The 27,104-nt window shown below is 46.3% G+C and overlaps 1 protein-coding gene across 24 annotated transcripts in view; it reads left to right on the forward strand.

Annotated features, from left to right (window-relative positions):
* The window catches only part of TTLL5 (tubulin tyrosine ligase like 5), a 222,163-nt gene that overhangs the window by 72,996 nt on the left and 122,063 nt on the right, over positions 1-27,104 (forward strand). For 17 of the 24 annotated variants that reach the window (XR_010601104.1, XR_010601105.1, XR_010601106.1 and 14 more), the window contains 12 exons: positions 957-1,070; positions 2,278-2,369; positions 2,840-2,902; positions 4,014-4,052; positions 5,171-5,328; positions 6,289-6,589; positions 10,318-10,438; positions 12,135-12,281; positions 20,759-20,862; positions 25,395-25,528; positions 26,000-26,113; positions 26,528-26,935. Coding sequence is in view for 15 of the 24 variants with exons in the window: in XM_065595548.1 (XP_065451620.1) it covers positions 957-1,070; positions 2,278-2,369; positions 2,840-2,902; positions 4,014-4,052; positions 5,171-5,328; positions 6,289-6,589; positions 10,318-10,438; positions 12,135-12,281; positions 20,759-20,862; positions 25,395-25,528; positions 26,000-26,113; positions 26,528-26,935 (1,795 nt within the window). In the remaining 9 variants the exon portion in view is untranslated. The remainder of the gene's footprint in view (positions 1-956; positions 1,071-2,277; positions 2,370-2,839; positions 2,903-4,013; positions 4,053-5,170; positions 5,329-6,288; positions 6,590-10,317; positions 10,439-12,134; positions 12,282-20,758; positions 20,863-25,394; positions 25,529-25,999; positions 26,114-26,527; positions 26,936-27,104) is intronic. The other 7 variants (XR_010601110.1, XR_010601111.1, XM_065595547.1 and 4 more) reach the window with 2 other exon arrangements.

A 27,104-nucleotide genomic window follows, 5' to 3' on the forward strand; every position in this document is an offset into this window, starting at 1 on the left:
GCCGAAGAAAATGCCACCCCCCAAATGCTAATGCCCTAGGCGACCACCTAGGTCGCCTAATAGGTTGCACCGGCCCTGCACTATCCTGTCAGATTGTGTTTGGTCACACTGATCTAAGTTTTTGTCAGTTTCTTAGGACCTGACAGTTCTGCTGCTTTTCAAATACTTCTGATTCCAGGCTCATCATTTGATCTATTGTGACTTACCAGGCACTGACTTCAGGTTAAGACTTTGTTTGCTAGAACTTCTGCAAACCCTTCCTTTTTTAGGTTCTTGCTTTTCTAGTCTTCCTTTGCCTTCTGTGCTTATCTGTGATAATACTGATAGCCACTTGGCTGTGGAGTATTGCTGTATGAAGAGAAAAGGTCTTTCTATTGAGTCCCAGGAGCATCAGATTGTGGTCTTTCAGATTTGTGAGCTGAGAAGAGAGCATTATGGATATTGAACTGAATGTCTCACCTTTTTCTCCCACAACTTCATCTCACTAATTAATTACTAGAGTCCTTGCAGCCTGACTCGGAGGGTGAATCCTGACTCTGGTGCCCCTGGGATGTGGATCCCACTTTGCCTGGGAGCTGGGACTGTTAATCCTGGTCTGATGCCCATTGGCCATGAATATTTTTGTGCTTGGGGGCTGGGAGTGAAAATCCTGGCTGCAGGGCCTCTGGGGTATGTGTCATGGTTTTCTCAAAGGGGTTAGGTGTGTGAATGTTGGCACTAATGCCTGGGGTCCTACTGTTCTCAAAAACTGGTAGTGTGAATCCTGACATTAGTGCCCAATGGAGTGTGCATCCTGCTGTAGTTGGAGGCTGGGAGTGTGAATCCTGGCTCTGGTGCCCTGGAATGTGGATTCTGCTGAGCATGGGGGCTTGGAATTTGAATTTAGCTATTAATTTTTAAAAGAAGTTTAGAGAGGGGAAAAGAGTAGCATCTGGATTCAGTCTATGTCTCTACAGCGTGCCCGCCCTCTGTCTGCCAGTGATGCTGAGGTGAAAAACGTGATGCCCTCAGGCAGGGAAAAGGTAGCCGGAAAGCAAAGTGGCTCCATGCTGGGCCTGTCCATGGAGGAGGTAAGGGCTGTTAAATATCTGATATTGTATGTACCTTGGCTTTGGGACAACATGTGGGGATGAGGGGAACACAAGTAAATTAATAATCCAATGTAATTTTGGATTAACAGTTGCTGCTGCCAAGTATCCACTGTCTCATGAGAGGGCTGTCTGGCCCCAGAGTGGGACAAACAAAAGTGATAAGGGAGACCTTTTAGAAAATGGTTTATTCTCAGAGTGAGACTGCTGAATTTTACTGATAATAGTGGCTCCATCCCAGAAGGGCCCCTCCCCCTGCTATGACAAGAGTGCATATATGCTCTAAAACAGTGGTGGACAAACTTTTTGGCCGAGGGCCACATCTGGGTATGGAAATTGTATGGCAGGCCATGAATGCTCACAAAATTGGGGGTTAGGATGCGGGAGGGGGTTAGGACTCCGGCTGGGGGTGCGGGCTTTGGGCTGGGACCAGAAATGAGGAGTTCAGGTGTGGGAGTTGGGATGCGGGTGTAGGGGGGTGAGGACTCTGGCTGGGGGTGCAGGCTCTGGGGTGCAGGAGGGTGATCCGGGCTGGGACTGAGGGGTTCGGAGGGCGGGACGGGGATCAGGGCAGGGGGTTGGGGCACAGGAGAGGGTCAGGAGTGCAGGCTCCTGGCGGTGCTTCCCTCAAGCTGCTCCTGGAAGCAGCAGCATGTCCCCCCCTCCAGCTCCTACGTGGAGGCGCTGCCCCTGCTGCTCCCATTGCTGTCCAATGGGAGCTGTGGAGGCAGCGCTTGGGGCGGGGGCAGCGTACAGAGCCCCCTGGCTGCCCCTCCACATAGGAGCTGGAGAGGGGGACATGCTGCTGCTTCCAGGAGCTGCGCAGAGCCACAGCATGCATGGAGTGGGGCAAGCCCCCGACCCCACTCCTCAGCTGGAGCGCCGGAGCCGGGCAAGCCCTGGACCCCATTCCCCAGCGGGAGCTCAAGGGCCGGATTCAAACATCTGAAGGGCCAGATGCAGCCCCCGGCTGTAATTTGCCCACCCCTGCTCTAAAAAGCTTTAGGATCCTTCAGTGCCTACATGTAGGATGACATTATTGTATAATTATGTCAAATTTACCCTAGTCACTCCCACAACTGCAGGGTTAATGGGAGCCTCATCCTCTGGAACCGAGGCCCTGCACTGAGGATAATTTTCAGTCCTACTATCTGTTTTACTAGGCTCTTGTTTCTTTCTCCAATCCCAGATAAAAGTTCTGCGTCGAGTGAAGGAGGAGAATGAGCGGAGAGGGGGTTTCATCCGGATATTCCCAACGCCACTAACATGGGATCTTTATGGGTGAGGAGAAATCCCCAGTGTGTTGGCTCAGTGTCTCCCTCGTGCTCTGGTTTTGGTTATAGGACATGTATGTGAATTAAAACCAGGTTAGTGGTTGGGGATGGGGGACACAACTGTCAACTCCCTCTCTCTTCTCTGGTTACCCTGACGCATGCTGTTTATCCCACCCTCAGAGCCACAGGTACGGAATGGGCCTCACCCCTGGGTGACACTAGGTTCTGCTTTTCCTTTTCCCTTATGTCCTGGTTTCCTTTTTTCACCACACACTGTGCCTGCCTCCCGCAATGTTTAGGTGCCAGGCAGTGACTGCCTTTCTCCTCTCCCATTGCCTGTCCAATTGCACCATATTGTTTCAGTGCCTTTCTGTTAGGGGTGTATTTTATGAATGTCTTCATTCTGTGTAAGGCCTCCTTCACCTTTTCATTGTGTTGGCCTGAGCTTTAATCAGTCCCCTCCACCTGCCTTTCCAGATCCTACTTAGAGCACAAGACAACAATGAATTATATGCTGGCCATACGTCTCTTCCAGGACAGGTAGGAAACAGGAGAGCTGGCTCTGGCAGCCTGTACTGTAGGGGGAACACCTTCTGGGAGAGGGACAGAGGGGACTGAAATAGAGCAAAGAGGAGTAGCTCTAAATAGCTACAATATTGTTGGCCACTATGCTGTGACCTATAAAGGTGGGAATAGCCACACATTATTTCCTTAGTACACCAGTGAATACAAAGCTACCTGTCCCTCCAGACAAAGTCTTCAGAGGGTCCCTAAAGCTTGGAGAGGCCCATCTTTGGACACTTTCAGGAGGAGAAGGAGATGCACAGTATAGTGTGCAAAGGGCATGGGAAAGCAACCACGGGGCAGGGGAGGAAAGAGGAGGAGGGTGCACTGAATGAGTAATGCTCAGTGGCATTGTATAACGAGGAATAACAGGCTTAGAAGCCACTGAGGGTTGTGCAGAGGTTGCAGCAGTTCCTTATCCCCCTTGCTTTGAATTCAGCCTCACACCACAGAATAGTCCCTCTTGTAGGGTAGGCACTGAAGCCTTTTCCAAAGCTCCAGTGCTGCCACCTGTACCACCAGCTGTGCAAGCACTGTTGGAAGCCCTGCCTCTCCACTCAGCACTCTGAAAGACACAGCAATGCATGCTGCTGTGTGGACCTCCACTAAAAGCTGCACCCAACATCAGTGGTCCTGTGTCTGGGCCTGCCATAGTTTTCTCTCCCTGGTCTGGGCTCCACAGGAAGCCCATTTGGGAGTGAGAAGTAATGTTGCTGATGAAGATGGGGCATCATAATTGGAGGCCCTTATAGCTGGCATCCTGGCAACAGGAATATAATTTTAGTCATACATCCAAGTCTCACTTGCATTCGTGCTTTGGGGGATGTTTGTTGGCCCTTTGGCTCCAGCTGGCAGATCCTTCAATATGAGCTAAAGGAAAACAAATTCCTATTGAAAGACAGCTGCTTGGACTTCCTGTGTCAGGGCCTTTTTATCCTTCTTTGGGGTGGGGTTTTCAAGGAACTCTGCAAACTTGGGTGGCCTCCCTTTGTATGCCAAGGACTTGGAGAGCTTGGCAAATCTTCCAGTGATATAGAATGAGTTTGTGGTGCTACCCTGTAACCTGCTGCCCTATCTTCCTCTATAGGGCCAGGATGAGAAGAGGCCCAGTTTCTGGAAGAGCCCGGTAAGTCGCTATTTAAAAAAAGAATGTCTGCATTTGTAGGGCTTTACTATTAGTTCATACTGCTCTGGCATCAGCTCACAGAACCCAGGTCAGTAGCGAGGAGCCCCAGCACTCATCCTGCCATCAGTAGGTGGATTTCTGTGGGAAGACCTGACAGACTGAAGTTGCCCCCCTTCTCATAACCAGCTCTGTAAAGTTAGCCCTGTGAACAACCCATTGTCCTGCTCTTAGAGAGGTAAGTTTTTAGGGGACAGGTTACTGAGGCTTTTCATCTCATGCTTGCTGGTGTGATACTCATAGAACGTTGGAGGGTCTCTATTGTTCATGATCGGACCCTCCCAGGTGATACAGAATGGTACAGACTGTTTCGTCTATAAGGGATGAGATTCACAGACCTCAGGTGTCCATCTCTCTTTTTTGGTAGATCCCAAGGGCGGGGGAAGCAGAGGAGAAGGCAGTAGGAAGCTCTGTGGATGCTCTAGTTACACTCAGAGGTGCTTTCTGCTGGAGCTCTTTGCTCTGGCTCAGTTGTCATGTTCCTGTCTCCCCACAGAGCAGTGCAATGCCTCAGAGTTTTTGCTTAGATTGGGACAGGATTGCACAAGAGCTGGCACTTTGTCCACCTGAATCATGTTAAAATTCTGGGTTCTGACTTAACCACACTTATGAACAAGCTATCTGAATAAGAGATTGTGTCAGGTTGAATTTGGGTTAAGGATCCTCCACCTCAGTCTCTTGCATGACTTTATATTCCTAGTGCCCCTCTCAAGGCTCCCTACCGTTCTGCTTGGAGCTGCTGCCATCTGAGAAGGAGTTTCCTAAAGTGTGACTAGCTCACATGGGCTGCAGAGTCAATAGGGGCATGGTGATGGAGACATGAGCTTTGTTGGGTCATGCCTTGAGTCTACATCCCCACCATGGTGGTTTGGGGAGATGCTATCCCACAGTCTGTGCAAGTCTCTGAAAGAGCCCTTCCCTCTAACATGATGTGGGCTTAACCGAGAGCAAGATTAGGTTGGGCTTCATTATCTTTCTAATGTAACAGGAAGACACTAAGATGTAGGCCATAATGGGGGAGACAAGGTGATTGAGGCTGCTGTCTGTATTGTGCTTCCCAGAGCTGCTCTTAATGGGGGAGTGGATCTGGGGCTGGAAGCCATGGATTCTAATGCTAAACTTCGTGCTGCGCTGTATGAGAGGAAGCTCCTGTCGCTGGAGGTACGGAAGCGCAGACAATGTCATAGCAAGATGAGAGCAGCACGGGCAAGACCACCAGGTATTTATGGCTAGGATTCTAGATGGCAAGAGGGTAAAGCCAGGCTAATGAGGGGTGCATGTGATTGAGTCCCCAGGGGACAGGGCTGCAAGAGATCTAATGCAGGTCTTAGTGGGCTCTTTTGGCCCTGGGGATCATGCTCAGAAGGTAGAGATTCAGTGGTCAGCATTGATTTTTCACTCCATTCTAGTTCTGAATGGCCTTCTTCTGATATGCCATTCCCTCCTCTGAAGGTGTAGTCACAGCCTTTTTCTGGGGACAAGAAATGTCCGTGAAAGCAGGTGTGTGCTTATGCTTTCCTGTCACCCTCCACAAGAGGCTGAAAGTCAGAGGTGTTCCAGGCTGGATCTCCAACGTGGCACCAGCTAAGCCCAGGGAGCAAGGGGCAAACTTGCTCATTGGAGCTTACGTTGGAAAGACTGAGGGCATGTCTACACTAGCACTTATATCAGCAAAACTTTTGTCGCTTAGGGGTGTGAATCACCCCCCGTCCCCAAGTGACATAAGTTTTTCTGGCATAAGCGCTTGTGCACACCTCTATGTCAGTGGGAGACACTCTATCAACAGTATATTGGTGTACATGAGAGTAAACAAAGGCAAGGAAATCCAGACTAACATAAGAACCAGAGATCAGGTAATGTATTAACCCTGACTTTGCCATGGAGTCAGGATATGATCCTGGACAAGTCATTTTATCTGTTCTTACTTTACAGAGGAGGAAATGGAGGATAGTAGCCTTCAGTTATCTCCTGGTGTTGGGAGGAGGGATTTATAAGCTGCTTTGAGATCCTAGGTGGACAGCTCTAGTGAAGAATAAAGTACAGTGGTGAAGACTTGGCTGTTAGAGCGGGTTCTTGGACTTCCAGCAGCAAAGAGTGTGGGCATAAACAAAAGGGTGATGGGTAACAGGAAAGATGTTTTTGTTGTTCATCACCATTGTTGGTTTCCTTCTCATTTTAGGGACTTCCAAGCTAAAGGAAATGCCTCTCAAGTCAGACGCAGAGAGTGAGGAAGAAGAGGAGGCACATGAGGACGAAGAAATAGAGGTAACTCAGGATGAAACTGCTGCCTCTCTTACGGACATGCAGGTGAAATGCAAGCCAGACCTGGCGGAGATGATGGAAGCTGTTTGCCGAGAGAACGTGCTGAAGGAGCCTGAACAGAAAGCTGGAGGTGGAGGGGCAGAGCTGCTTCTCCAGGAAGTGGATCCAGAGCCTCGATTTAACTTGCTGCAGATTCTGCAGGAGAACGGGAATCTAAGGTAAGGGTCATTAGGCAGATTATTTTGGTAAGCATGAAGACTTTAGGTCCCAGTGTGCAATGCTGGGGGTCTCACATTCTAGGACTGATAAGGTGAAGGCTCCTGCATTTGTCTCCATTTTGTGTAAATTAGATGCCAATGCAGCCTGCAGCTGAGCAAAATCTAGGCATGTTTGTTATAGGCTCTCCCACCTTCCTGTCCCTGGGGGGCGGGGAGGTTCACAACTTATTGAATGTCCCCAGGCTCCATATATTCATTGATACTAGTTGCTATGCTTTTCTTAAGTGAGCTGCACTTTGGCTACCCCAGCCTTCAATATTCCTCTGATTTGATGCAAGGGGGTCTCCTGTTGAACTGTAAACCTTTGTGTTCATTATCTCTTCTGTTTTTCATTGTACTGTATTTTTATTGTACATTAAGCCAACAAATGAAGGCTGAGAATGGAATTCCCCTGTCTTTCCCACCTCCCATAAAAGCAAACTTCCCATTCTTGTGCTTTTGTTCTTGAAGTGAATTTTTCTAAGGGCTTGTCCACATGGTGAGCTACTGCACAGCAAGCCAGTGTGTGAATGTACAGCACACCAACTTGCTGTGCAGTAACATCCCATTGGACACTGTTATAGCACAGTGACATACTAGTGAGCTGCACTCCGGGACTTTCAGTGCACTTTAACAGTGTCCACATGTGATGTAACTGTGCGGCAAGCTGGTGTGCTATAGGTTCACTCTGTAGCTTGCTGTGCAAACAAGCCCTAACTCTGGCAATAGCCACTGAAATGCCAGATTGCAGTGTCCTGAAAGCAAGACAGAAGTGTTTTGAGGGTGATGAGGCATTGAGAGATCTGATTGTCCAGTGTTGGGAAGGGTGGGTGGAGTGTGCTCCGGTGCTTGCCTGGACTGTTTGCAAAAAGGGTGGGGTGGAAGAAAAGTTTGGGAACTCTCCAGCTTGTGGCCTGCTAGATAGGAAGGTAATTACTCTTCTTGATAAGTTGGGGAGACAGAGTAGCTATCTGCTGGGGGGGCACATTATATAAGGGATGGGGGGGGAGAGTATCCCCTTGCTGAATAGGGGAGGGGGATGGGAGCATTATGGGGATAGGGATGACGATCCCTCTTCTGAATAAAAGGTGTTTTCATTGTTTGTCATATCTTATACAAAATTGTCCAAGCTTATAGAAAACAAGATTTCATTGACCCCTATGTGACCTGCCTCTTCTTTCCCAAATTAGTTTCCGTGAGGCTGGGAGGCCTCAGGAAACATCAGGAGGAATTTGGGTTGCGCTATTATCTTGTTATGGCTGAGACATGTGCTGCTGTGGTGTCTGTAGAGGGGAAAATTTGGAAACAGGTTTTCAAAGCAGACACAGCAGTACTGACCTCACCCACTCACACACAGGGCAGCCAAGTCCTGCTAAGAATGCAGGCTTCTGTCAAAAGTTGCTGGCAGATTCCTACTCAGCACCCAGCCCCATTGGGATTCCCCTGGAGCAGCTAAGGAGCTCCACACAGCGTAAGGCGTGCAGTGACTTCATATGCAAGGATTGTGCTGGACTTGGCCCCGTCTGATTTGTCACTGATGGAAAGCTTGGCTGCAGGGTCAGCGGGCTGAGGAGCTGAATTTATGAAAATCTCATCTGAAAGAAACCAGGCCTGTCCCATGCAGCCCTTCTGAGAGGCAGGATGTTCCTCAGTCCTCCAGCTGGGCCTGGCCAGCCAGCTTCTCTGCCTCTCATCCTTCTAGCAGTATTGATGGGTGGTGACAATTATTGGGGATGAGTTATATTCCCCACTATGCGATCCCCAGGGGAATCACCAATAGAGGAATCTGTGTCTGCCCCTACTTTTGAGGCCTCTGTTGAATGCTTTTTTCTTCTTCTGGGTCTCAAGTGCAAGACAAAGATTGCGGGAGCCAAGGTAACATTCTATCTCCAGGGCCCATTATGAAGGGCCTCCTCTGATTCCATGTTGGGATTAAGAGCAGGTCCAAGTTCTGTGTTTTGAAACCGAGATACAGGCAAGGAGCTGTCAATGAGTTGTTCTCTCATCCTAGCAGCAAGGAATCTTAGAGACTTTATCACAAGATATTTTGATGCTCCTGGAAGGGATCTGCAACCCTAGGGAGGGAGGGAGCCCCTAGGAGAGAGTTGCCATGGAGTTACAGTGGCCTGGTATTCCGGGAGTTAATTCCTAGTCAGAGTTCAGAGTCTGCTCATGGCTGGGTTTGTCCCATGTGGGGGGAAAAGGATTTGTTGTCTAGAAGCTAGGACAGGGAGCTCTGAGGAGCCATAGGGGTTGTTCTGTGTTGTGGAGTTCATTGCAGGGCAGAGACCAAGATTGAGTTTTAGTTAAAACAAACCCTTGAGATAACCCAGTAGAGATGTCAGCCTGAGCCTCCTATGAACTCATTTTCTCAGATCCTCCCTAGCTCTGTGACAGGGGTTCAGAAATTTGAAGAACTAATGAGTAAGCAGAGGCATAACTCCAGACAGTACATGGCATTTAAACTTCCATGGTCATCTCCCCATATCAGCCTTAGGCTGATGCAGTGGTCCATAGTGGTGCCGTTGCTATTTTGTATGATTTCCATAGTTCTATAAGTATGTATCACTGCACTTTGTAGATATGTGTGGTAGGGAGGCCAGGCTCCTGAGCTGAGGAGCCTGATAAAGGATCAGAGACCCCAATGGGACCAGGTGCTGACCTACTACAGGGGTGAGGGCCATATGAGTACTTAGACAGAAATAGAGAGCAGGAGGTAGAAGACCATGTCTGGCATAGTGGGGACATACCTTGTCCTGAGTACAAGGAAGTGTAAAAAATAAAAATAAAATAAAAAAAGCCACAAAGTGTGAAGTGGGTGAAAGAGGAGCCGAGAGTCCTTGGGAGTAACTGGAGGCAGGAAGCTGGGCCCACTCAGAGCTGGAGGAGGGTTTGAAGGCTGGGCTGCAGATGGGTGGAGCTGAGCAGTCTTGTGTAGTTGTCTGTCTTAACATGTTTGTTCATTAAAATGACTATAATTGTAGAGGAGTGAGAATGAAACTGTATATCCCACCCAACTCCTGTACCATCTGGTGACCTTGATTCACTTCCACAGCTCCCTTATGTGTTCGGCTAGCTGCATGGTGTACTTTGCTTACTTTGCTCATTGAAACCTGGCCTGTAACTCTGGGGTGTCTGGGGAAGAGCTCATCTTCACAAATGTTATTCCTTTGTTTTACAGAGGTTTCATCTAGATGGGGAGAGGTCCCCTCACTCACCCAATAAGAACTGCAGGGCCTCCTTTAGAAGCTCTGTCATTGGGACAGAGCCTTTTAGTTTAATTTGTGATTGCTAGTGCTGTGTTCAAAATTGTCATAAAGAGACAGCACCACAGAGCTTCAGAGTGGGCTAGGAATATTCTGCTTGGCTGGTGCGCACGTGGTTGACCTCCTGACTGGGCTGCTAAGGATGTGGGAAGGGAAGGAGGGCACCCCACCCCCAGAGGTTGTCTTTGCTCAGAGAACACTTGCCTGTTCCCTGTAGTATCCTCTGGAGCCCCTGCCCCAACCTGGTGGAATGAAGGTACATTAAGAATAAATTAGGGACAAAGCAGCCCTCTTTCTCCTTATCCCTAGATGCTTTTACATATTGGAGGATTTGGGTGACTGTAATTAGGTTCATAAGTAGTCCAGATAGGGGCTGTTCGCTCTGTGGTGCTGTATATCTGACCACTGTCTTGGCTTCCACAGCAAAGTGCAGGCTCGCAGAGCTTTCTCTGCCTACCTGCATCGTGTTCAGCTGCGTCTGATGAAGGAGGCCGGTGACCAGATCCACAATGCTGCCTGGGCTGCTAAGGAGGATGAGCAAATGGTAAGAAGCTGTGTTGGGCAAGAGGAACCTATTGGGGAACTGTCCTGAGAGAGTGGAGGCCAGTTCCCACCCTCAGAAAGAACGAGATTAGAAAACTCCCGGTTCCTGAAATTGTGCACACATCTCCTCCTCTGTCGAGGAACTGGTGCCAGGTTCATAGCATGCAGGCCAGGTAGAGATACTGACTGACTTCCGAGTAAGATCAGCACAGACAGCTCTTAGTGAACTGGGGATGGTTGACACTCCATCCAGCTCAGCCTCCTCTTCCTGCATTCCTACCTCTGAACGTACCTGCTGTTGAATTCCTGTTTCCTGGCAGGATTTTCTCTGAGATGTCTTGCCAGATGGATTTTCCAGTCGAATCATAAAGGGACCTGAAGCTTCTTATAGAAACAGAATGCTTGAATCTGCTCAAGTTGAGTGGGTGCCTGGCTTAGCCTTCTTCCCCATCCACACTCTTACTTTTTGCAGGTAGCTGAACCTTATAGGATCTTCCCTTTTTTCTCTGCAGAGACAGAGGAGGAAAAAAAAGGTTTCTCTCTTATGCTGTTGTTGAATGTCCCTGGATTTCCTCAGACAATACAATGAAGTCTCCCTATCTGAATCAGCCACTTTAAAGAGTTCAGCAAGCCCAGTATCCTCTCTCTAACACTTGTGAAAGACAGCATCAGATGATATGCTGGGCTTTTTGCAAACCCAAATGGGCTCTTGCTAAAAGCAGGCTGTGGGGAAACAGCCAGTTTAGCTTGAAGATAAAACCAAGTGTCAGAAATAATCAGTCGGCTCAGTGGAAAATGTTACCCCTGCTTTCCAAGTGGAAAATTGAAACTGGCTTTTTTAGATTCACTTTGTCTGCTGTGCTGCGAAAAATGTTTAAAATAACAGATCAAACCAGCCTAGTGTAATGGCAGTGAGAGGCGAGCTGTGAAATCCAATGCCCTGGCTGTGAGGCAGCTCATTTATGCACTAGCAGGGCATCTAACCAAAAACAAATCCAGAGGGGAGACAAAAAGGGTTCAGAACTGAACATCCAGAGCAGGCGCCTTGCCTTGGGGCCTGACTTGCTGTATTCCCTGCCCATTGGAGGTGGCATGAGGGGGCTGACATGGCGGGAGGTTGGAGTGGGTATGTGGCCAGAGGTCATACAGGGGACATGATGATGCAGGGAGCAGGAATTCATTTCTGACCAGAGGTTGTATCTGATCATGTGGTGGGCCAAAAGAACCCCAAGATCCTCCCCCATTATGGTGGGGAGGAGAGGAGTGTGTCTTGGAGGGGTTTTGTCATATTATCCCTGGGCTCCTTCTACATGATACTTTTGACAATGCTCTCTATAAAATGTTTCTCTGGATAGAGACACTCCATTATCGATGTTGCTTGATTTTCCACATCTCCTCAGCTACACTTTCCTCAGACAGATATTCCCGAAGTACTCCCATCACTGTCCCAGTCTAGGAAGTGATGCACAGTTCTTCTTCCCCTTATGTTGGGAATTTGTGAGCGTAGGTTAAAAAGCATCCACCACCATGTCCATTCTGGGATGTACTCTTACCTGCTACATGTCATACCACATCCACGGAACAGCATTTCTTCTCTATCCATCATGGGCTGATCTAGCAACCCCTGTGCCCTCCACTCCACACCTTGCACCTGCCCATCTAAACTCTCTTGTTAATGCTGTCTCCCTTGGCGGCAGGAGCTGGTGGTACGCTTTCTGAAACGAGCAGCCAGCAATCTTCAGCAGTCTTTGAGGATGCTACTCCCCAGTCGACGTCTGGCCCTGAATGATCGTAGGCGCATCCTGGCTCACCAGCTTGGTGAATTCATAGTCTGTTATAACAAGGTGAGTGGCTTCATCTCAAATCCTCTTCCTATGGCAGCTCAGACCACTTGGATCCAGATGAGTGCATGATCCAGATCAGTGCCAGAGTTTCCTTGTTTCTGTTACTTCCAGAGTAACACAACAACCCAGTGCCAAATCCCACCTCCCCTCCATCCTCTACAGCAGCAGCTCCTTGATTTTCTAATCCATTGAACATTTAAGGACAACCAGTTCCATAGAGGTCACCCAGACACAGATAAGACAGATGTCTACCAGATTATTTAGGACTTCTAAGACTCATGAACCCTTGGAAATGTTTATGGCTTAAATGAAGATTTTTGTATGTAAACTCTGCATACATTTATCATGAGGCAGAGCTGTTCATGACTGTGTTTCTGACATTTTCCTCTGAAGTATCTGTCATTGGCCACTATCAAAGAAGAGACACCAGTCTAGGCAGATTATTGGTCTGCTCCAATATTCAAGTTCCTATACCTCATTGTGGTTGCATGTTCAATCATAGTAATTGTCTATGGAAATTATCAGATGACACTGTGACTGCAATTGTATATGTAGCACAGTAACTAGGCGCTCAACTGCACATGGAAGTTTCTGGAATTACTCCATATAAATCTAGGCTACAGACATACTGTATTGATCTGTGACAAACTCAAGATGACAAAACTGTTTACTTTTCAAATAAAATAAACTCCTGTCTGTAGACATCAGGAAAGAGAGATACCCAGTAAAGAAACATGTAACTGACTCAGCTGTAACTGACTCAGCTTTTTCTGTAGGGTACCTCAGTCTCTAGTGCATTATTGTGGTGCACCTGCAGAGAACAGCTTTGAGATACAAATATATGCAATATTTTACCATCAGCTTAATATACTGAAAAGAGAAAAATTGTGTAATAGTCTGCATGATCTCCACCCACTTAACTGAGAGAAATTAAAATAGTAACCCTGTCTGAGGGGCTGCTGTGCATGGTGCCTCTGCAGCACACCCAGCTCCCACTGGTTAGGGGAGGACATCCACTCACAGTAGTTTGTGTCTGGACTGACATCTGGCAGCCTGACCTGTCAGAGCAAAGTAGGGAGTGAACCAAATCAGTTCCTGGGTGTGCCCTGTGTGCCTAGTGCTACGTGACTTACTGTGTGAGGAGTAAACACAAAACACCCAAGCAGCTTTGTTGGTGGTCCAAGAACATGGCTACTTTGGATATAATTTCCACTCAATGATTCTGTTCAAACACCAGGATTTTCTGCTAACTCTCAATAAATTTACAAAATAAAACTGTAAAACTGGTAATAAATCAGTTTAGAATTACATTTTCTTATTTTAGAACAAGTGAGAACACTCACTTGGGGTTTTAGAACATAAACAATTTCTTCAAGTAGTGTCCTGTGCGTGCTCCACTTTAGTTGCACATGTGCCCTGCGCCTTTGATCAGAGATTTCTGGTAGCAGTGTCCGTTCAGCCTATGCTTGTGCCCTACACATCCTCATGCCCTGTACAAAGGCTATATAGGGCTGCATGAGCAAACTGATATCAGTTCCTTTTGAACTGCCTTTGGCCAGAGACGGAGTCTAGCAGTGTGCCTCATTGCTGTGTGCCTGTTTCCTCTTGTATTTGTGTTCCAACTTTTATAGTTAGGTCTCAGTAGTAGTAGATTTAGTAACCTTATAGTTGTTGGAACATTTCCCCCCTTTTTCCCCTTTCTTAAAAAAACCCCAACACATTCCCTCCCTCCTCCCCCGCATTGAGGGGCTTGAACAAATTTTCTTGTACAGGGATGCTGGGCTCTAAAAGGTGCCTGTCTTGTTGAGAAGCAATCCGTGTTAGTGGTGGACATTCCCAATGCATTTGTTGGTTGGGAGATTCTCATATTCCCAGCAAGTGTAAGATCTGGTCTTCTTTCAAAGGAAGATTCCAGAGTAACAGGGAAATAAAGTATAGGCTTTTAATGGTGAAGCAAGCCTTGAGACCAGATGCTGACCTGGTGGAAGCCGCATATAGGGACTCTCCACTTCTGTCAGTGCCTCATTGTCAAGATCACGGTCACCAAAAGGAAGACAGCATAGAAAACACAGTCTCCATCAATATCCATGAGTGAGGTACCAATAACTGCACTGCCAGTACCGAGAGCTTCTCACTCAAAGTATAAGGAAAAGGATAAGAGGAGCAGACTAGAGAGTTCTTCATCAAAGAAGATCTGGTCACTGGAGACTTCAGATCCCAAGAGGGAGTGCTAGTGATACTCCAAGTACTTCAGGTACCATGAAGCATGCTAACACTTCAACTAAGTCCCATACCACAGTGGTAAAGGGGTCAGTACCGAATGCTGTTACTACCAAGAGACTGGCTTCAATGGAATCCTAGACCCCCTTGATACCAACAACATCATTAGTGCCAGTACCGAGTTCTGTTGTGCTCTTGGAACTGCAGGAATTCCAGTACCCACAAAACCTTTTGGTACCTAAGGAGCAGGGATCCTAGAAATCCGTTTGCCACGGAAAAATGCAGAATTTGCCTTTTTACAGAGAATCTTTAGTTTTTACATTTTGTGAAAAAATAAAAACACATATTAACTAAATTTTACTGAAAGTACTATATCACTTATTCAATTAATGCAACCTCCCCCTCTTGTGGTTGATTTTTGAATGCCTTTACATTTACAGCGGAGCACCATTTATCTGATCTAATTGGGACCGAGGCCAGATTGAATAATCAAAAATTTGGATAATCTGGAGATTTGGCAAAGAGCTTTTCATCTCTTATTTTAAGATCGTGGCTCAAGTGATTAGCCCCAGGCGGCTGGTGGTTCGGTTAATATGAAGAGCTGGATAATGGAGGTTTGGATAAATGGGGTTCTACTGTCTATTGTGGTTAGGGAAACTAAAGTTCAGCATCTCATTTTAATAATGGAAACACATGGATTTTCATGTTTTGTTTTATTGGAGAATTTTGGTTTTTTATCACTGAAAACTAGAGTCCCTGCTAATGAGCCTGAGTCTCTGCTCTTTGCGACTTCTGGACATTTTTCAGTACTGGGGTCAGCTGGGTCACCAACTGCTCATGTTTCCATGAGACCTACCTCTTTTCCATCTTCCACTATCCATGAGGAGGAGTTGCCACCTCTGATACAATATGTGGATGAGCATTCTGACTCAGACTCTGAACTTTCTGTTCAAAGCTCTCCAATTTATTCCAGATGTTATTCCACATTGCAGATGCAACAAAGGCAGAGCACCAGACCCCTGCCTACAAATGCTCGGGATGACAAGTGTTGGATACCTCCCGCCATGCCTTCTGGCCTCATTAGCCTTGCTGGGATTCATGGACAATGTACTGCCAGCAGTGTCAAGGGACCTCAGCTCAGTCTCTCAGGGCACACAGAAGACCTTGTTCACCGGTACTGTCCATCCTTCCTCCCCATTCTGAACCCGAGGAGACCTTGGAGGAGCAGGAGGCAAAGGTGAACAAAGAGGTTGCCCCCATTACAAACATCTCATCATTGTCACCTGATAAGGCAGTAAGGCCACCACCACCATCATTAGCTGATGACTTTAGGCAATTCCAGGACATGATGAAGTGGGTTGCTGACATAGATGCTGGAACTAGGGGTGCTGCTGCACCCCCTGGCTTGAAGTGGTTTCCATCATATACAAGGTTTACAGTTTGGTTCAGTGGCTCTCAGCATCCCCACTATAAAAATTGTTCCAGCACCTCTGGCTGCTGACACCCTGCAAATTCCCGGGAAGAAGTCCAGGATTCCCATCACAAGCATCTGGACATATTGCACACCTCTACCTCAGCACAGGTGGCACTGCCAATTAACGAAACCTTCCTTGAGCCAGCCAGGTCCATCTGGCAAACTCCAGCAATGCCCCTCCCTCTCCATCTTCCCCCTCCCCCCGCCCCAATGTAAGAGGGCTGGTTAAAAAAACAAAAATTATGTCCCGGAATTGTGAGTTTTAATTTGCTCATTGAACACCATATTCTTTAGTTGTGGATGCAGTCAATGAAAGGGGCAGACAACAGACCCAACAAGGCACCCCTTATAATAAGGACCAGCAATATCAAGACCTCTTTGGTCATGAGAGCTACTCGTCTGCAACACTTCAGTTCAGGATAGCTAACCACCAGGTGCTGATATTAAAATATGACTGCCTAGACTACAAGAAGTGTAATGCTTTTATTGATCATTTACCATAGGAACATTGAGAACATTTCAATACCATAATAAAGGAGGGTCAGCTCTTAGCAATATCTTCACTGCAGCTTTCGCTCAATGCTGCAGACACTGCAGGTAAGTCTGTTTCCACCGCAATAGTAATGAGGTGAGCATCCTGGTTTCATTTGTCTGGGTTTCTGTAGGAGGTACAGTAGACCATGGAAGATTAACCTTTCGATGGCCAGAAGTTTTTCAGATTCCACAGATGACTCCTTCATACCCTGAAGGACTTTAGAGCCACACTTAGGTCTTTGAGGATATACACATCTGCAAATAAAAGACAGTTTAGCAGGTCTCAGTCGACACAAAGATCCAACCCTCCTCAATTTTCCAGGACCAAACAGCTAAGAGGTTGAGGTTTTCAAAGAAAAAACCTGCAACTACCTCATCCCAGTCTTAAATACTGTATCATCCAAATGCCAGTTTTGATGGTTTGGTCATGAGTCCAGACTACCCAGTGATGAGGTTCTCTCAGCTACACGACAACCCCCTTCTTTCTCAATTTGGACACCATCTCTTTATTTCATCAAGCATGGGGGGCTATAACATTGGACAAATGGGTATTAGAGTCCATTATTTCGGGTTATGAGATCCAGTTTACTGCCATCCTGTCCTTCCAACCCCCTTCTCTGTCCCTCTTCAGCGACCTTCTCGCAATCAGTTGCTGGCACAGGAGACTCCCAAGTCTAGGAACCATAGAACCAGCCCCACTTCAACACAGGGAAAAGAGTTCTATTCAAGATATTTTCTGATACCCACGAAAAACAGGGGTTGGAGGCAGATACTAGATCTCAGACAACTGAACAAGCATGTCAGACATCTGAAATTCAGGATTGTGTCCCTAGCAGCTATTATTCCCTCCCTAGAATTAGGGCACTGGTTTGTGACCCTCAATTTCAGAGATGCCTACTTTCACATAGCGATTTATTCCTCTCACAAAAGATTTCTTTGTTTCACATTCAACCACAATCATTACAAGTACCAGGTCCTACTCTTTGGCCTGTCATCAACCCTAAGGATGTTCTCACAAATTATGGTAGCTGCCTACTTCCATTGTTTAGGAGGATTGGCTCCTCAAGGGGTGGTCTTATCCGGAGGTTTGGTCAGCAGTTCAAACAATAATTTTACTATTCCAAAGTCTAGGCCTGCAGATAAATCTTGAGAAATCAATCTTGACCCCTCCGCAATGAATTCTCTTTATTGGAGTATTTCTGGATTTGAGAACAGGTAGAGCTTATTTCCCTCTCAACAGATCCTTTTCTCTGAAGGACCTTATCCAAAGAGTGCAGCTCAGCCCTCAAGTTCCAAGAAGAACATATCTGCAACTGCTGGGACACATGGCAGCTTGTGTTTTTGTGACGCAAAATGCCAGCTTGTATCTTTGATGTCGGCAGGGGTGGCTCAGGACAATTTATTACCCAACAGTCACAGTGTTCCTGCAGTCCAAGGCAAATAGTCACAACAGGAATAGTGCTTGCATGTCAATCTGTTGGGGTTAAAAAAGTTCAGAAATGCTTCCCTACATTTTTTTCCCCCTACTCAAAAACAAGTCCATCAAGATCTTGACAGACAACATAGCGTGCATGTATTATATTAATCATCAGGGTTGAGCACATTCCCAACTCACTCTGCACTGAAGCAATAAAGCTCTGAAACTGCTGCATAGCCAATCAGATAGTCATATCGGCTTCTTATCTCCCAGTTAAACAAAACACCATCATCGACACCCTCAGCAGATATTTCTCCCTAAATTACTAATGGGAATTGGAATCTTGAGTCCTTCACAAAATTTTCCTAGCTTGGGGATTCTCAGAAGTCAACCCCTTTGCCATGGCAGCCAACACAAAGAGCAGGAAATTCTGTTTCAGAGGGGCACTCAGTTCTCAATCTCTAAGTGACATTTTCCTCATTATATGGACAAATGGTCTTTTTTTATGCATAGCCTCCAACTCCGTTGCTCTTAAAGATCCGTATCAAGATCAGACAGGACCAAGCCAAAGTCATTTTGATTGCACCAACTTGGCCAAGACAAGTTTGGTTTCCTTACCTCATCAAACTCACTTCCTGTCCTCTATGGTGGTTCCCCATCAAACCTTAACCGTTGTCTCAGGATGTTGGTCAGACACTTCACCCCAATGTGAATGTTCTGCAACTGCAAGTTTAGTTCCTCAATGGTTCTTGGGACTAGGGGCTGCCTTTTTCATCGGGAGTACAAAATACACTTTTAAATAGGAGAACGGAATCTACGAGACATACTTACCTTTAGAAATGGAGACTATGTAATCTTTGGTGTAACTTTTGGATTTTTCTCCTATCCAGTCATCTCTTTCCTTAGTCTTGGATTACTTGTTGGAACTGAAAAATTCAGGCCTTTCTAGGAGTTCCATCAAGATACATTTAGCAGCAATAACAGCTTTACATGTGCTAGTAGAAGGTTTCTTGGTATTCATTCAGCTTACCACAGTGAGATTCCTAAATATTTTTCCACAGATTAGAGCACCTACACTGCTCTGGGATCTCAGTCTGGTTCTTAACCATCTCATGAAAAAGCCCTTTGAGCCATTGGCTATGTGCTCACTGCTGCATTTGTCTATGAAGACAGCCTTTTTGGTGGCCATCACTTCTGCTTGAATGTTTGGGGAAATGGGGGCTCTAATGGCAGACCCTCCTTTTACTTTGTTCTCCAAGGAGAATGTATCTTTACAACCCCACCCAAAGTTTTTACTTAAGGTGTCTTCTGAATTTCACATCTACCAAATTATTCACCTTTCATATATTTTTTTCGAAAGTCACATCAGTCTACACAGGAGTCTTCCTTTCATACACAGATGTTAAGAGGGCATTAGTCTTTTAGTTGGACAAAACTAGGTCATTCAGGAGGACCCCTAGACTTCATTTCTATTGCATTTAGGTGCTTCCCTAGAACTATCTTCAGTCAGAGGCTTTCTAAATAGATCTCTGGATGCTTTATTGCCTGTTATGGTTTCACTGAGATTACACCTCCCCTAAGAGTGGCCACGCGCTCTATTAGATTACAAGTCTACAACTGTAGCCCTACTCAAACATTCTGCAGGGTTGCAACATGGTCCTCAGTGCATCCATTTGCCAACCACTGTGCCTTAGTTCATGCTGCAAGATCAGATGCTACAGTAGGCACCACAGTTTTTTCTTCTGTGATGAACTCCCATGTCCTTAAAGGGTTACTGCAAGGGAGTCACCTAAAGTGGAGCACCCACAGGGACACTACTCGAAGAAGAAGGAGAAGTTATTCACCTTGTACAGTAACTGGAGTTCTTTGAGATGTGTGTCCCTGTGTGTGCTCCACTACCTGCCCTCCTCCCCTCTGCTTTGAAGCTGCCTCTGTGGGCTTTGCAGTAGAGAAAGAACGGAGGGAGGTTTGTCTGCGCAGCCCTATGAGCCTCGATACATGGCACAAGGAAGTGTAGGGCACATGAGCGACCCAAATGGGCACTGCTACCAAAAATCTTTGATCAAAGGTACAGGGGTGCATGTGCACCTAAAGTGGAGCACCCACAGCAACACGCATCTCAAAGAACTCCAGTTACTACAGCAAGGTGAGTAACCTCTCATTTTAACCTATTGTAAGTCTGTTTTGGCTACATATTTTTTCATGTTTGGTCCCAATATATAAACCCCTCTTTCTCACTGACACAAGCCAAGAGACAAATCTAGAGGTGAGTTCTCGGAGTGAGGGAGTCCCCTGTAGACCTACTTGATTAAGCCCCTCCAATATAATTTTGTTCTTGCTCTCCCCCTGCCATGCTTCAGTTGGGGATAAGTAGGTTGGAACAAAAGCTGCTAGGAGGAACCCTCCACTAGGGGCAGGAGCAGCAGAAATGGAGGGGACCCAGAGTTAGCAAAGGAGGACACCCTCCACCCCCATGTCTTAATAAGGAGGTGGCATCCTTAGGAAAAGCACTCACTTGATCAGGCTAGACGGGGCTGTTCAGCATATCACTTTTAATAATGTGTGTAGAGTGAAGAGATTAACATGTGTCTCTGTGCGCCCTCTGCAATTACAGGTTCAGCAGCTTGTCCAAACCAGTACTGCTGGAAGGCAAGCACATATACAGAGTGAAATGCACTATCAATTTGGCTGTTATGGAATCAGGCAATCCCCTTTGTTCTAGATACCATGAAATTGCTCTGGAATCTCTTCCCCTTGGGCAATACCTGTGTCCTAGCACTTGAAGCTGCATAGAGAGGCAGAGTGATAGGTAACTAATATACTTATTTGCAGGAAACTGAGCAGATGGTTCAGACAAGATCAAAAAGGAAACAGGAAGAAGAGGAAGAGGAGGGTGTGAATGCTGAAGGTTTTCAGGACTTTGTTACTAAGGCAAGGTAGGAATGGACTTTTACCCCTTGTAATAAAGTAGCACATTGCATCCCTTCTGCTCTTATACTGCCCCATCCTACCTCCCCAAACTGCTGCAGTGTTGTCAGTATCTGCTGCATAGGGTGTATGATGGATGTTTTTGCCATTAGGCCCAAAGGACAATATGGGTTCCCATCCAGGCCCCGTAAATGCTCATAGTCTGTAATATTCACTCTCTATCATATTGGAGCAAATGCAGTCACACCTTAGAAGGAAAACAAGGCCAGGGCTGCTGCTGAGATTGCCCTGATCTTCTGTGGTTAAGCTTCCGTCATGGCTCTGCTTCTCATATTCCTGTCTTCACAAGCACATCCGACCCTTGCCATCTTCCCTGAATTCCAGGTACCTCTAGGACTGTGCCTCCTAAGGCATGGAGGGAGGTGAAGCACACTGCTTGCCATGACCATGGCTTCTTTCCCTTTCTGCTAAAACAATTAACTGTGAGCGGTTCATTAATGTTAAAGGACCAGCATTCTGCGGTTTTGTAAGTCCCAGATTTGACCTGCCTTAAACTTCCTAGAATCTGGTAGGAAATGTGTATTGCATACAAGGTAAATCCTCAGTGTTAGTTGGGGTGGTATGAAAAACAATATTATGCAATATTACATCCGTGTGATTATATTCAATTCTTCTTGAAGACAGCCAATGATGAGGAATTTCTTCTCCAAGGCCTCTCAGATCCTCTGGGAAAATCTTATACTGGTTTTTCTTTGTTCCTTATTTAACCTATGGATGATGTGACCATATTGAGAGACTTCTCGCAACTTCATGGGGGCCAGGGGCTACAGAGGAGAACACTTTTCAATTGACTCTTAACACACTCATCTAAGAGAGCTAAGGCGCAATCTTCACCTCCTTTGTTACAACCAGTTGTGGAACTTTTCTCTCCTTCATGTCTGATCAATATTGACAGTGATTTACTGGATTTGGATAAGGAGAAAGCAGGGGTGATGTCAGCTAGACCTCTGCTACTGATCCGGAAGCTTCAGTGTCTTCTCCATCTCCTGATGATATCATGATGACTGTATCTGTTTTACTTTCTGACGATGATAATTTGTTTCAAGAGTTGCTGATTTGGATGTTAGACTCTTTAGAGTAGGAGATTACTGTGGTCCAAGAAAATATTCATCACCATAGTGCAGAGGAAGAAAAGTGGCTCAGAATATGTGGCTGACCTTAGCATCTATTTTGCTGTTACCAAGAAGGCAGATTGCTTGTTCCTGGTCCCACAGCAGGGATTCTCATTTCTTCATACCAGACTTTTGGTTCTCTGATGGTCTCTGTGGGCAGTAAAAAGACTTACTCTGGAGTTGGTCAGTCTGCAGCCTACTCCGTTGGACAGAGATACTAAGAAGATTGATGTCTTGGGCAGAAATGTTTACTCTTTAGGAATATTGGGAGTCCATGTTGCAGTTACCAGGCCATTGTGGCCAGATATTATCTCCAGCTTGGAATTGGACACTTCTTTTGCTGGGACCATCTGCCTGAGGTACAAAAGAAGGTGGCAAAAGACATTGCTGCTGAGGGTTGAACAGTTTCTAAACATGTTCTCTGCTTCATATGATGCATCAGGTACATCTGAAAACTATGGTGTCGGACATTACTGTGCATGGGTACTTCTGATTTAAACCATCTGGTCTGTTTCCAGCAGCTCAAGCCATCCCTTTTGATAATGAGTGCTTGTTCTGCAACATAATCTGAGAGACCCTGGAGAAGATGGAATCTAAGAGTTACCGCTTGATAACTAGAGTTTATCCAACTGCCCCTTCATAAACTTGGTGGTCCTTTATTTATGTATGTATTTGTTTTATTTAAATGTATATGCATGCTCAGAGAGTGCCTAGTCATAGGCTTTTGACACCCTTGACACAACTCAAAAATACAACAAAATTAATATCCAACCATAATTGTTCAGTACAACTCACTGTAACCCACTACCAACAAATCAGGCAACCCAAAAGCTTAAATAACCCTTCTATCCAACAGTTCTTCACCCTTACATATTCCTACTCTTCAAATGCTGAGGGCTTGTCTATACTTACGCGCTGGTTCGGCGGCAGGCAATCGAACTTCTGCGTTCGATTTATCGCGTCTTGTCTGGACGCAATAAATCGAACCCAGAAGTGCTCCCCGTCGACTCCGGTAATCCTGCTCGGCGCGAGGAGTACGCGGAGTCGACGGGGGAGCCTGCCTGCCGCGTCTGGACTGCAGTAAGTTCGAACTAAGGTAGGTCGACTGAAGTTGCGTACCTTAGTTCGAATTGGGGGGTTAGTGTAGACCAGGCCTGAGAGAGAAAAATGAGCTTTGCAGTGTGCCCTGAAGGTTGAAAGACTTGTCTGAATAGGTGCTGCTTTCACCAAAGCTCCGAGGCACCAGAGGCACATCCCATAAGTGTGAATATGCAAAGGGTATCTTGCAGAATTGTGACTGCTGGCAATTAATTTACTTTACCTTGCTGGACTGTCATGTGTTGTGACTGTTGCTGGCAGTAACCTTCTGCTGGCTTGCTTACCCTGTCACATTCCGGGGTACAATCCAGACCACTGAGGGTTTGTCACTGTCTGCTGTGCAATCTTTGGTGCCGCGCAGTGCTTTGCTGTTGTATGTCCCAACCTGGACTGCTCACAAAGAGCCAAACAGCATGCAGGTCATATCCTGAGTGACTGTATATAGCTACAGCCCTGGTCCAACAACTCTTGACCCCAGCAGCCTGTCAGCAACCCACCAGTCACACTCTGGCTTCCAGCAGCCTTGATTACTACCTGCAGTGTGACCCCAACACATTCACAGTCCTAAATTTCCCCCAAAACATGTGTTCTGCATTGTCCAGCCCTCCCCTGGGCAGCTCAGATGTTAGAGGTCTGTTGCCCCTGTAAGGGGTCAATGTGCAACAGTTTGCTACTTTAACTGGAGTTACCCAAACAGTTCAGTTTATACACAGTACTAGATTAGTTTTGATTAAAAAATAAAACAAGTTTATTTAACTACAAAGAGAGATTTTTAAGGGATTACAAGTACAAAGTATTAAAGTCAGAAATGGTTACAAGAGAAATAAAGATAAAATGCTTTCCAGTAGCTAAAATTTAACAATCTGGATTTGGTTCAGGGTAAAATCCTTGCCATATGCTCCCAGCCACATTTCTGACCAAAATTCCAAAAGAGGATCATCCCCCAAAGTCAAAGGCCTTGTTCTCTTGTCTTCTTAGGTGAAAGAAAGGGAGGGAGGGAAAGAAAGAGCGATCCTGGGGTGGTTTTGCCCCTCCCTTTTACAGTCCAGTCACCCTTTGAAATGCATTTTTTGAGGGTTATACCTAGATAAAGTTCCTTCCTGCTGTGAGCACAGAGATATGGAATCTCCTGGTGAAAGAGGTTCCATGTTGTCGCTTGCTAAAATGCAGATCGATCTGTTCCTGCCCCACTTGGTTGCCAAAGAATGGCCACTTGACAGGTGATTGCCAATCAACTTTGACACCTGGATAGATGCATTAGCTTGTCCTTTGTCTTTTAGGAACAGGTTTACCCCCTCCCCAGATGTGTCTGGTAAACACATTGCAGTCATAATTTCAGCTTGTGTTCATAACTATACATATAGTGTTCCTACACACGTTTCACCATGATCTTATTCACCAGCAAGTTGCTAGTTTTCAAATGATACCTCACAAGGTATATTTTGTACAAAAATTATTACAATAGTGTGTCAGGTTTGAATACAGGGTTGCATTTGGCCTCCGCCATACTACTTGATCACGAGATGATGCTAAAGCAGCATCAAAGAGCAGGAAAGGAAAGGAAAACAGCTATTCATGATACTAGAAATACAGCTCAAAATTGCTATGAATTGAAAGCTGACTGGCACTTGTCCCAGATGTGACAGAGGCCTAGGACGTTGGGGTGGGATTTTACTATATAATTCTGTAACCAAGAAAATGATAAAAAGAAATGTGAAATATTTTTGTGGGACCCACAAAAATGTTGACTGCTCCCCTTACTGACTCTCTGGCATTGGTTAATTACTAAGTCCTCCCCTTAATCTTGGGATGAAGCCATTAATGATGAATATAAAACAGAGGCCATGCTGAATTCTGTTACAGTGTTGATGGCCCTAGGTTTGATGAGCACCTGAGTGAGCACTTGTGGAGTCTTGCTGATGACCGCTGCTCAGAGCTGAACCCCTCCTATCAAACAGAACTCCCCAAAATAGTATATAAGGTTTGCATTGGCTCTCTGTTTAGCCTTGGGAGGTTCCTGAAGTCCCTGAATTTTCCCTCCCACATCCTGGGAGTGGCACCTGGGAGTTCTTCTGAGCTGTTCTCCTTCACAATACAGACCAGAGCATGTTCCAGTTCCAGGCATTCCTTCCCTGGAAGGCTGAGGAGACCAATAATTTCTCTGGCTTGTTCCTCTTCAGCCTCATGATCTGTTTCCATTGTGACTGTCATGCAATGGCAGAAGCTCCTGGAATCCTCACTTAGGCCCTTTCTTTTCCTCTCTGTCTCAGTGAGAGTGACCTGGAGGAGGTGCTGACATTTTACACACACAAGAATAAGTCAGCAAGTGTATTTCTGGGAACAAACCCCAGGACCACAAAGCCTAGCAGCAGCAACAACCAGTCAGAAAGCAGGGCCCAAGGAGGTAAGTGTATTGTGCAGTACTGAGACACAGAGCTTATAAGAAACAAGGGTTGGCTGTGGTGACCCAGTATAGAGTTGGGGAGAATGTAGAATCCCAAAGGGGCATTATATCTAGGTCTAAGTAGAAAGCCCAATAAAGATATGGGGAGTCTGGGGGTGATGAGCGTGACACCGTCGTGATAGGATGTCCTTGCACAGGGTAAAGGTGCAGAACCCAGAGAGGGTGGGTCTGATAGCTGAGTGATTAGTGATCCCAGCATAAGGAAAGGGTAGGTTTCTAGCTTGGGGTCTGCATTAGCTAATGCTATGAATCAAGCCAACAGACAGTGAGATAGAAAAGGGGAGGGGGATAGGCCACAATAAATATTGGGAAGAATCCAGCATCTCTGCAATATTCAAACCCTGCAGTCCATTTCTCATGGTACAAGTAGCTTAAACTGTTCTGCTTCCTAACTTTCAAAACTCATTTAAGATCTTCCTGAGATGGTGGAACAAGTGCAAAGGAATCAGTCCCAACATTCAGTGGCAGACTCAAGTGGAGAAGGAGAGCTGAGAGACTACAAGCCCAAAGAAGCCAGGCCATCCCGTAAGTGAACCCACGCAAATCAGGGCAGAGTTAGCTTTCCAGCGAATGACTGAGGTAGAAGCCACACTTGCTTAGTAGATTTAGAACTATCTTGAGAAACTACAGTGGTCAGAATCTAGATGCAGAACAAGCTGAGAGAATCCCAGTCCCAACTCTGGGGGAAGATTACTGGGCGAAGAAATAAACTGTCTTTTGTGATAAAAGGGCCCTGCAAGATATTTTGAGCCTGGGGAAAGGATATGTCTGAATCAGAGCTTGGATCTTGCCAGCCCTTGCTGGTGGTTGAGTTTTTTCTTGACTTCATCAGGCCAATAAGTACAGGCCCCTTGGCCACATTGCTGTTGTATTTGGGGTTCTGGAAAGCTGCTTAACTTATGAAACATTCTGATTGGCTTGTTTGTATTGTTTTAACAGGGCCCCTGTCTTCCACAGAAGATGAGTCAAAATTACTCCGGTGCAACCACCCTCGTGCTTCCTCCTCTGTTCCTGGTGCCACGCTCCAGAAAAGCATCAGTTCCCAGTTGTCATCTCATGCCACAGCCTCTAAAAACACACAGGTGCCTGGTCACCACTCCTCCCTGACTTTTGTAGCTGGTCCCAAACTGACTCAGTCCCCACCCTCCCCACCTTCTTTCCAGAGCCAGAGTACAATCCCTGACAACTGGTCTGTCTCCACAAACCCAGTGTCCCACCAGACGTCTAACCATGCAGGGTTGCATCGTTGTCGGTCTGGCAGCTACACCATTGGCCCCTTCTCGTCATTTCAAAGTGCTACTCAGATCTACAGCCAAAGACTGTCCCGACCATCCTCTGCTAAAGCAGGTGAGTGTGCTGGGCAGTCAGGATGTGTGAACATGTCATTGGGTAATCCCATCTTTTGTCAGTCAAGGTTCCTCCTAGAATTGGAGAATTCTTCATACCGTCCAAGCTGGGCTTCTGTCCCTATGGCTGCAGTGATCAATCTCAATTTTGCTAATCCAGTTGCCATGAA

This window comes from Chrysemys picta, chromosome 4 (genome assembly GCF_011386835.1).
Source record: "Chrysemys picta bellii isolate R12L10 chromosome 4, ASM1138683v2, whole genome shotgun sequence".
Lineage (NCBI taxonomy): Eukaryota > Metazoa > Chordata > Testudines > Emydidae > Chrysemys > Chrysemys picta.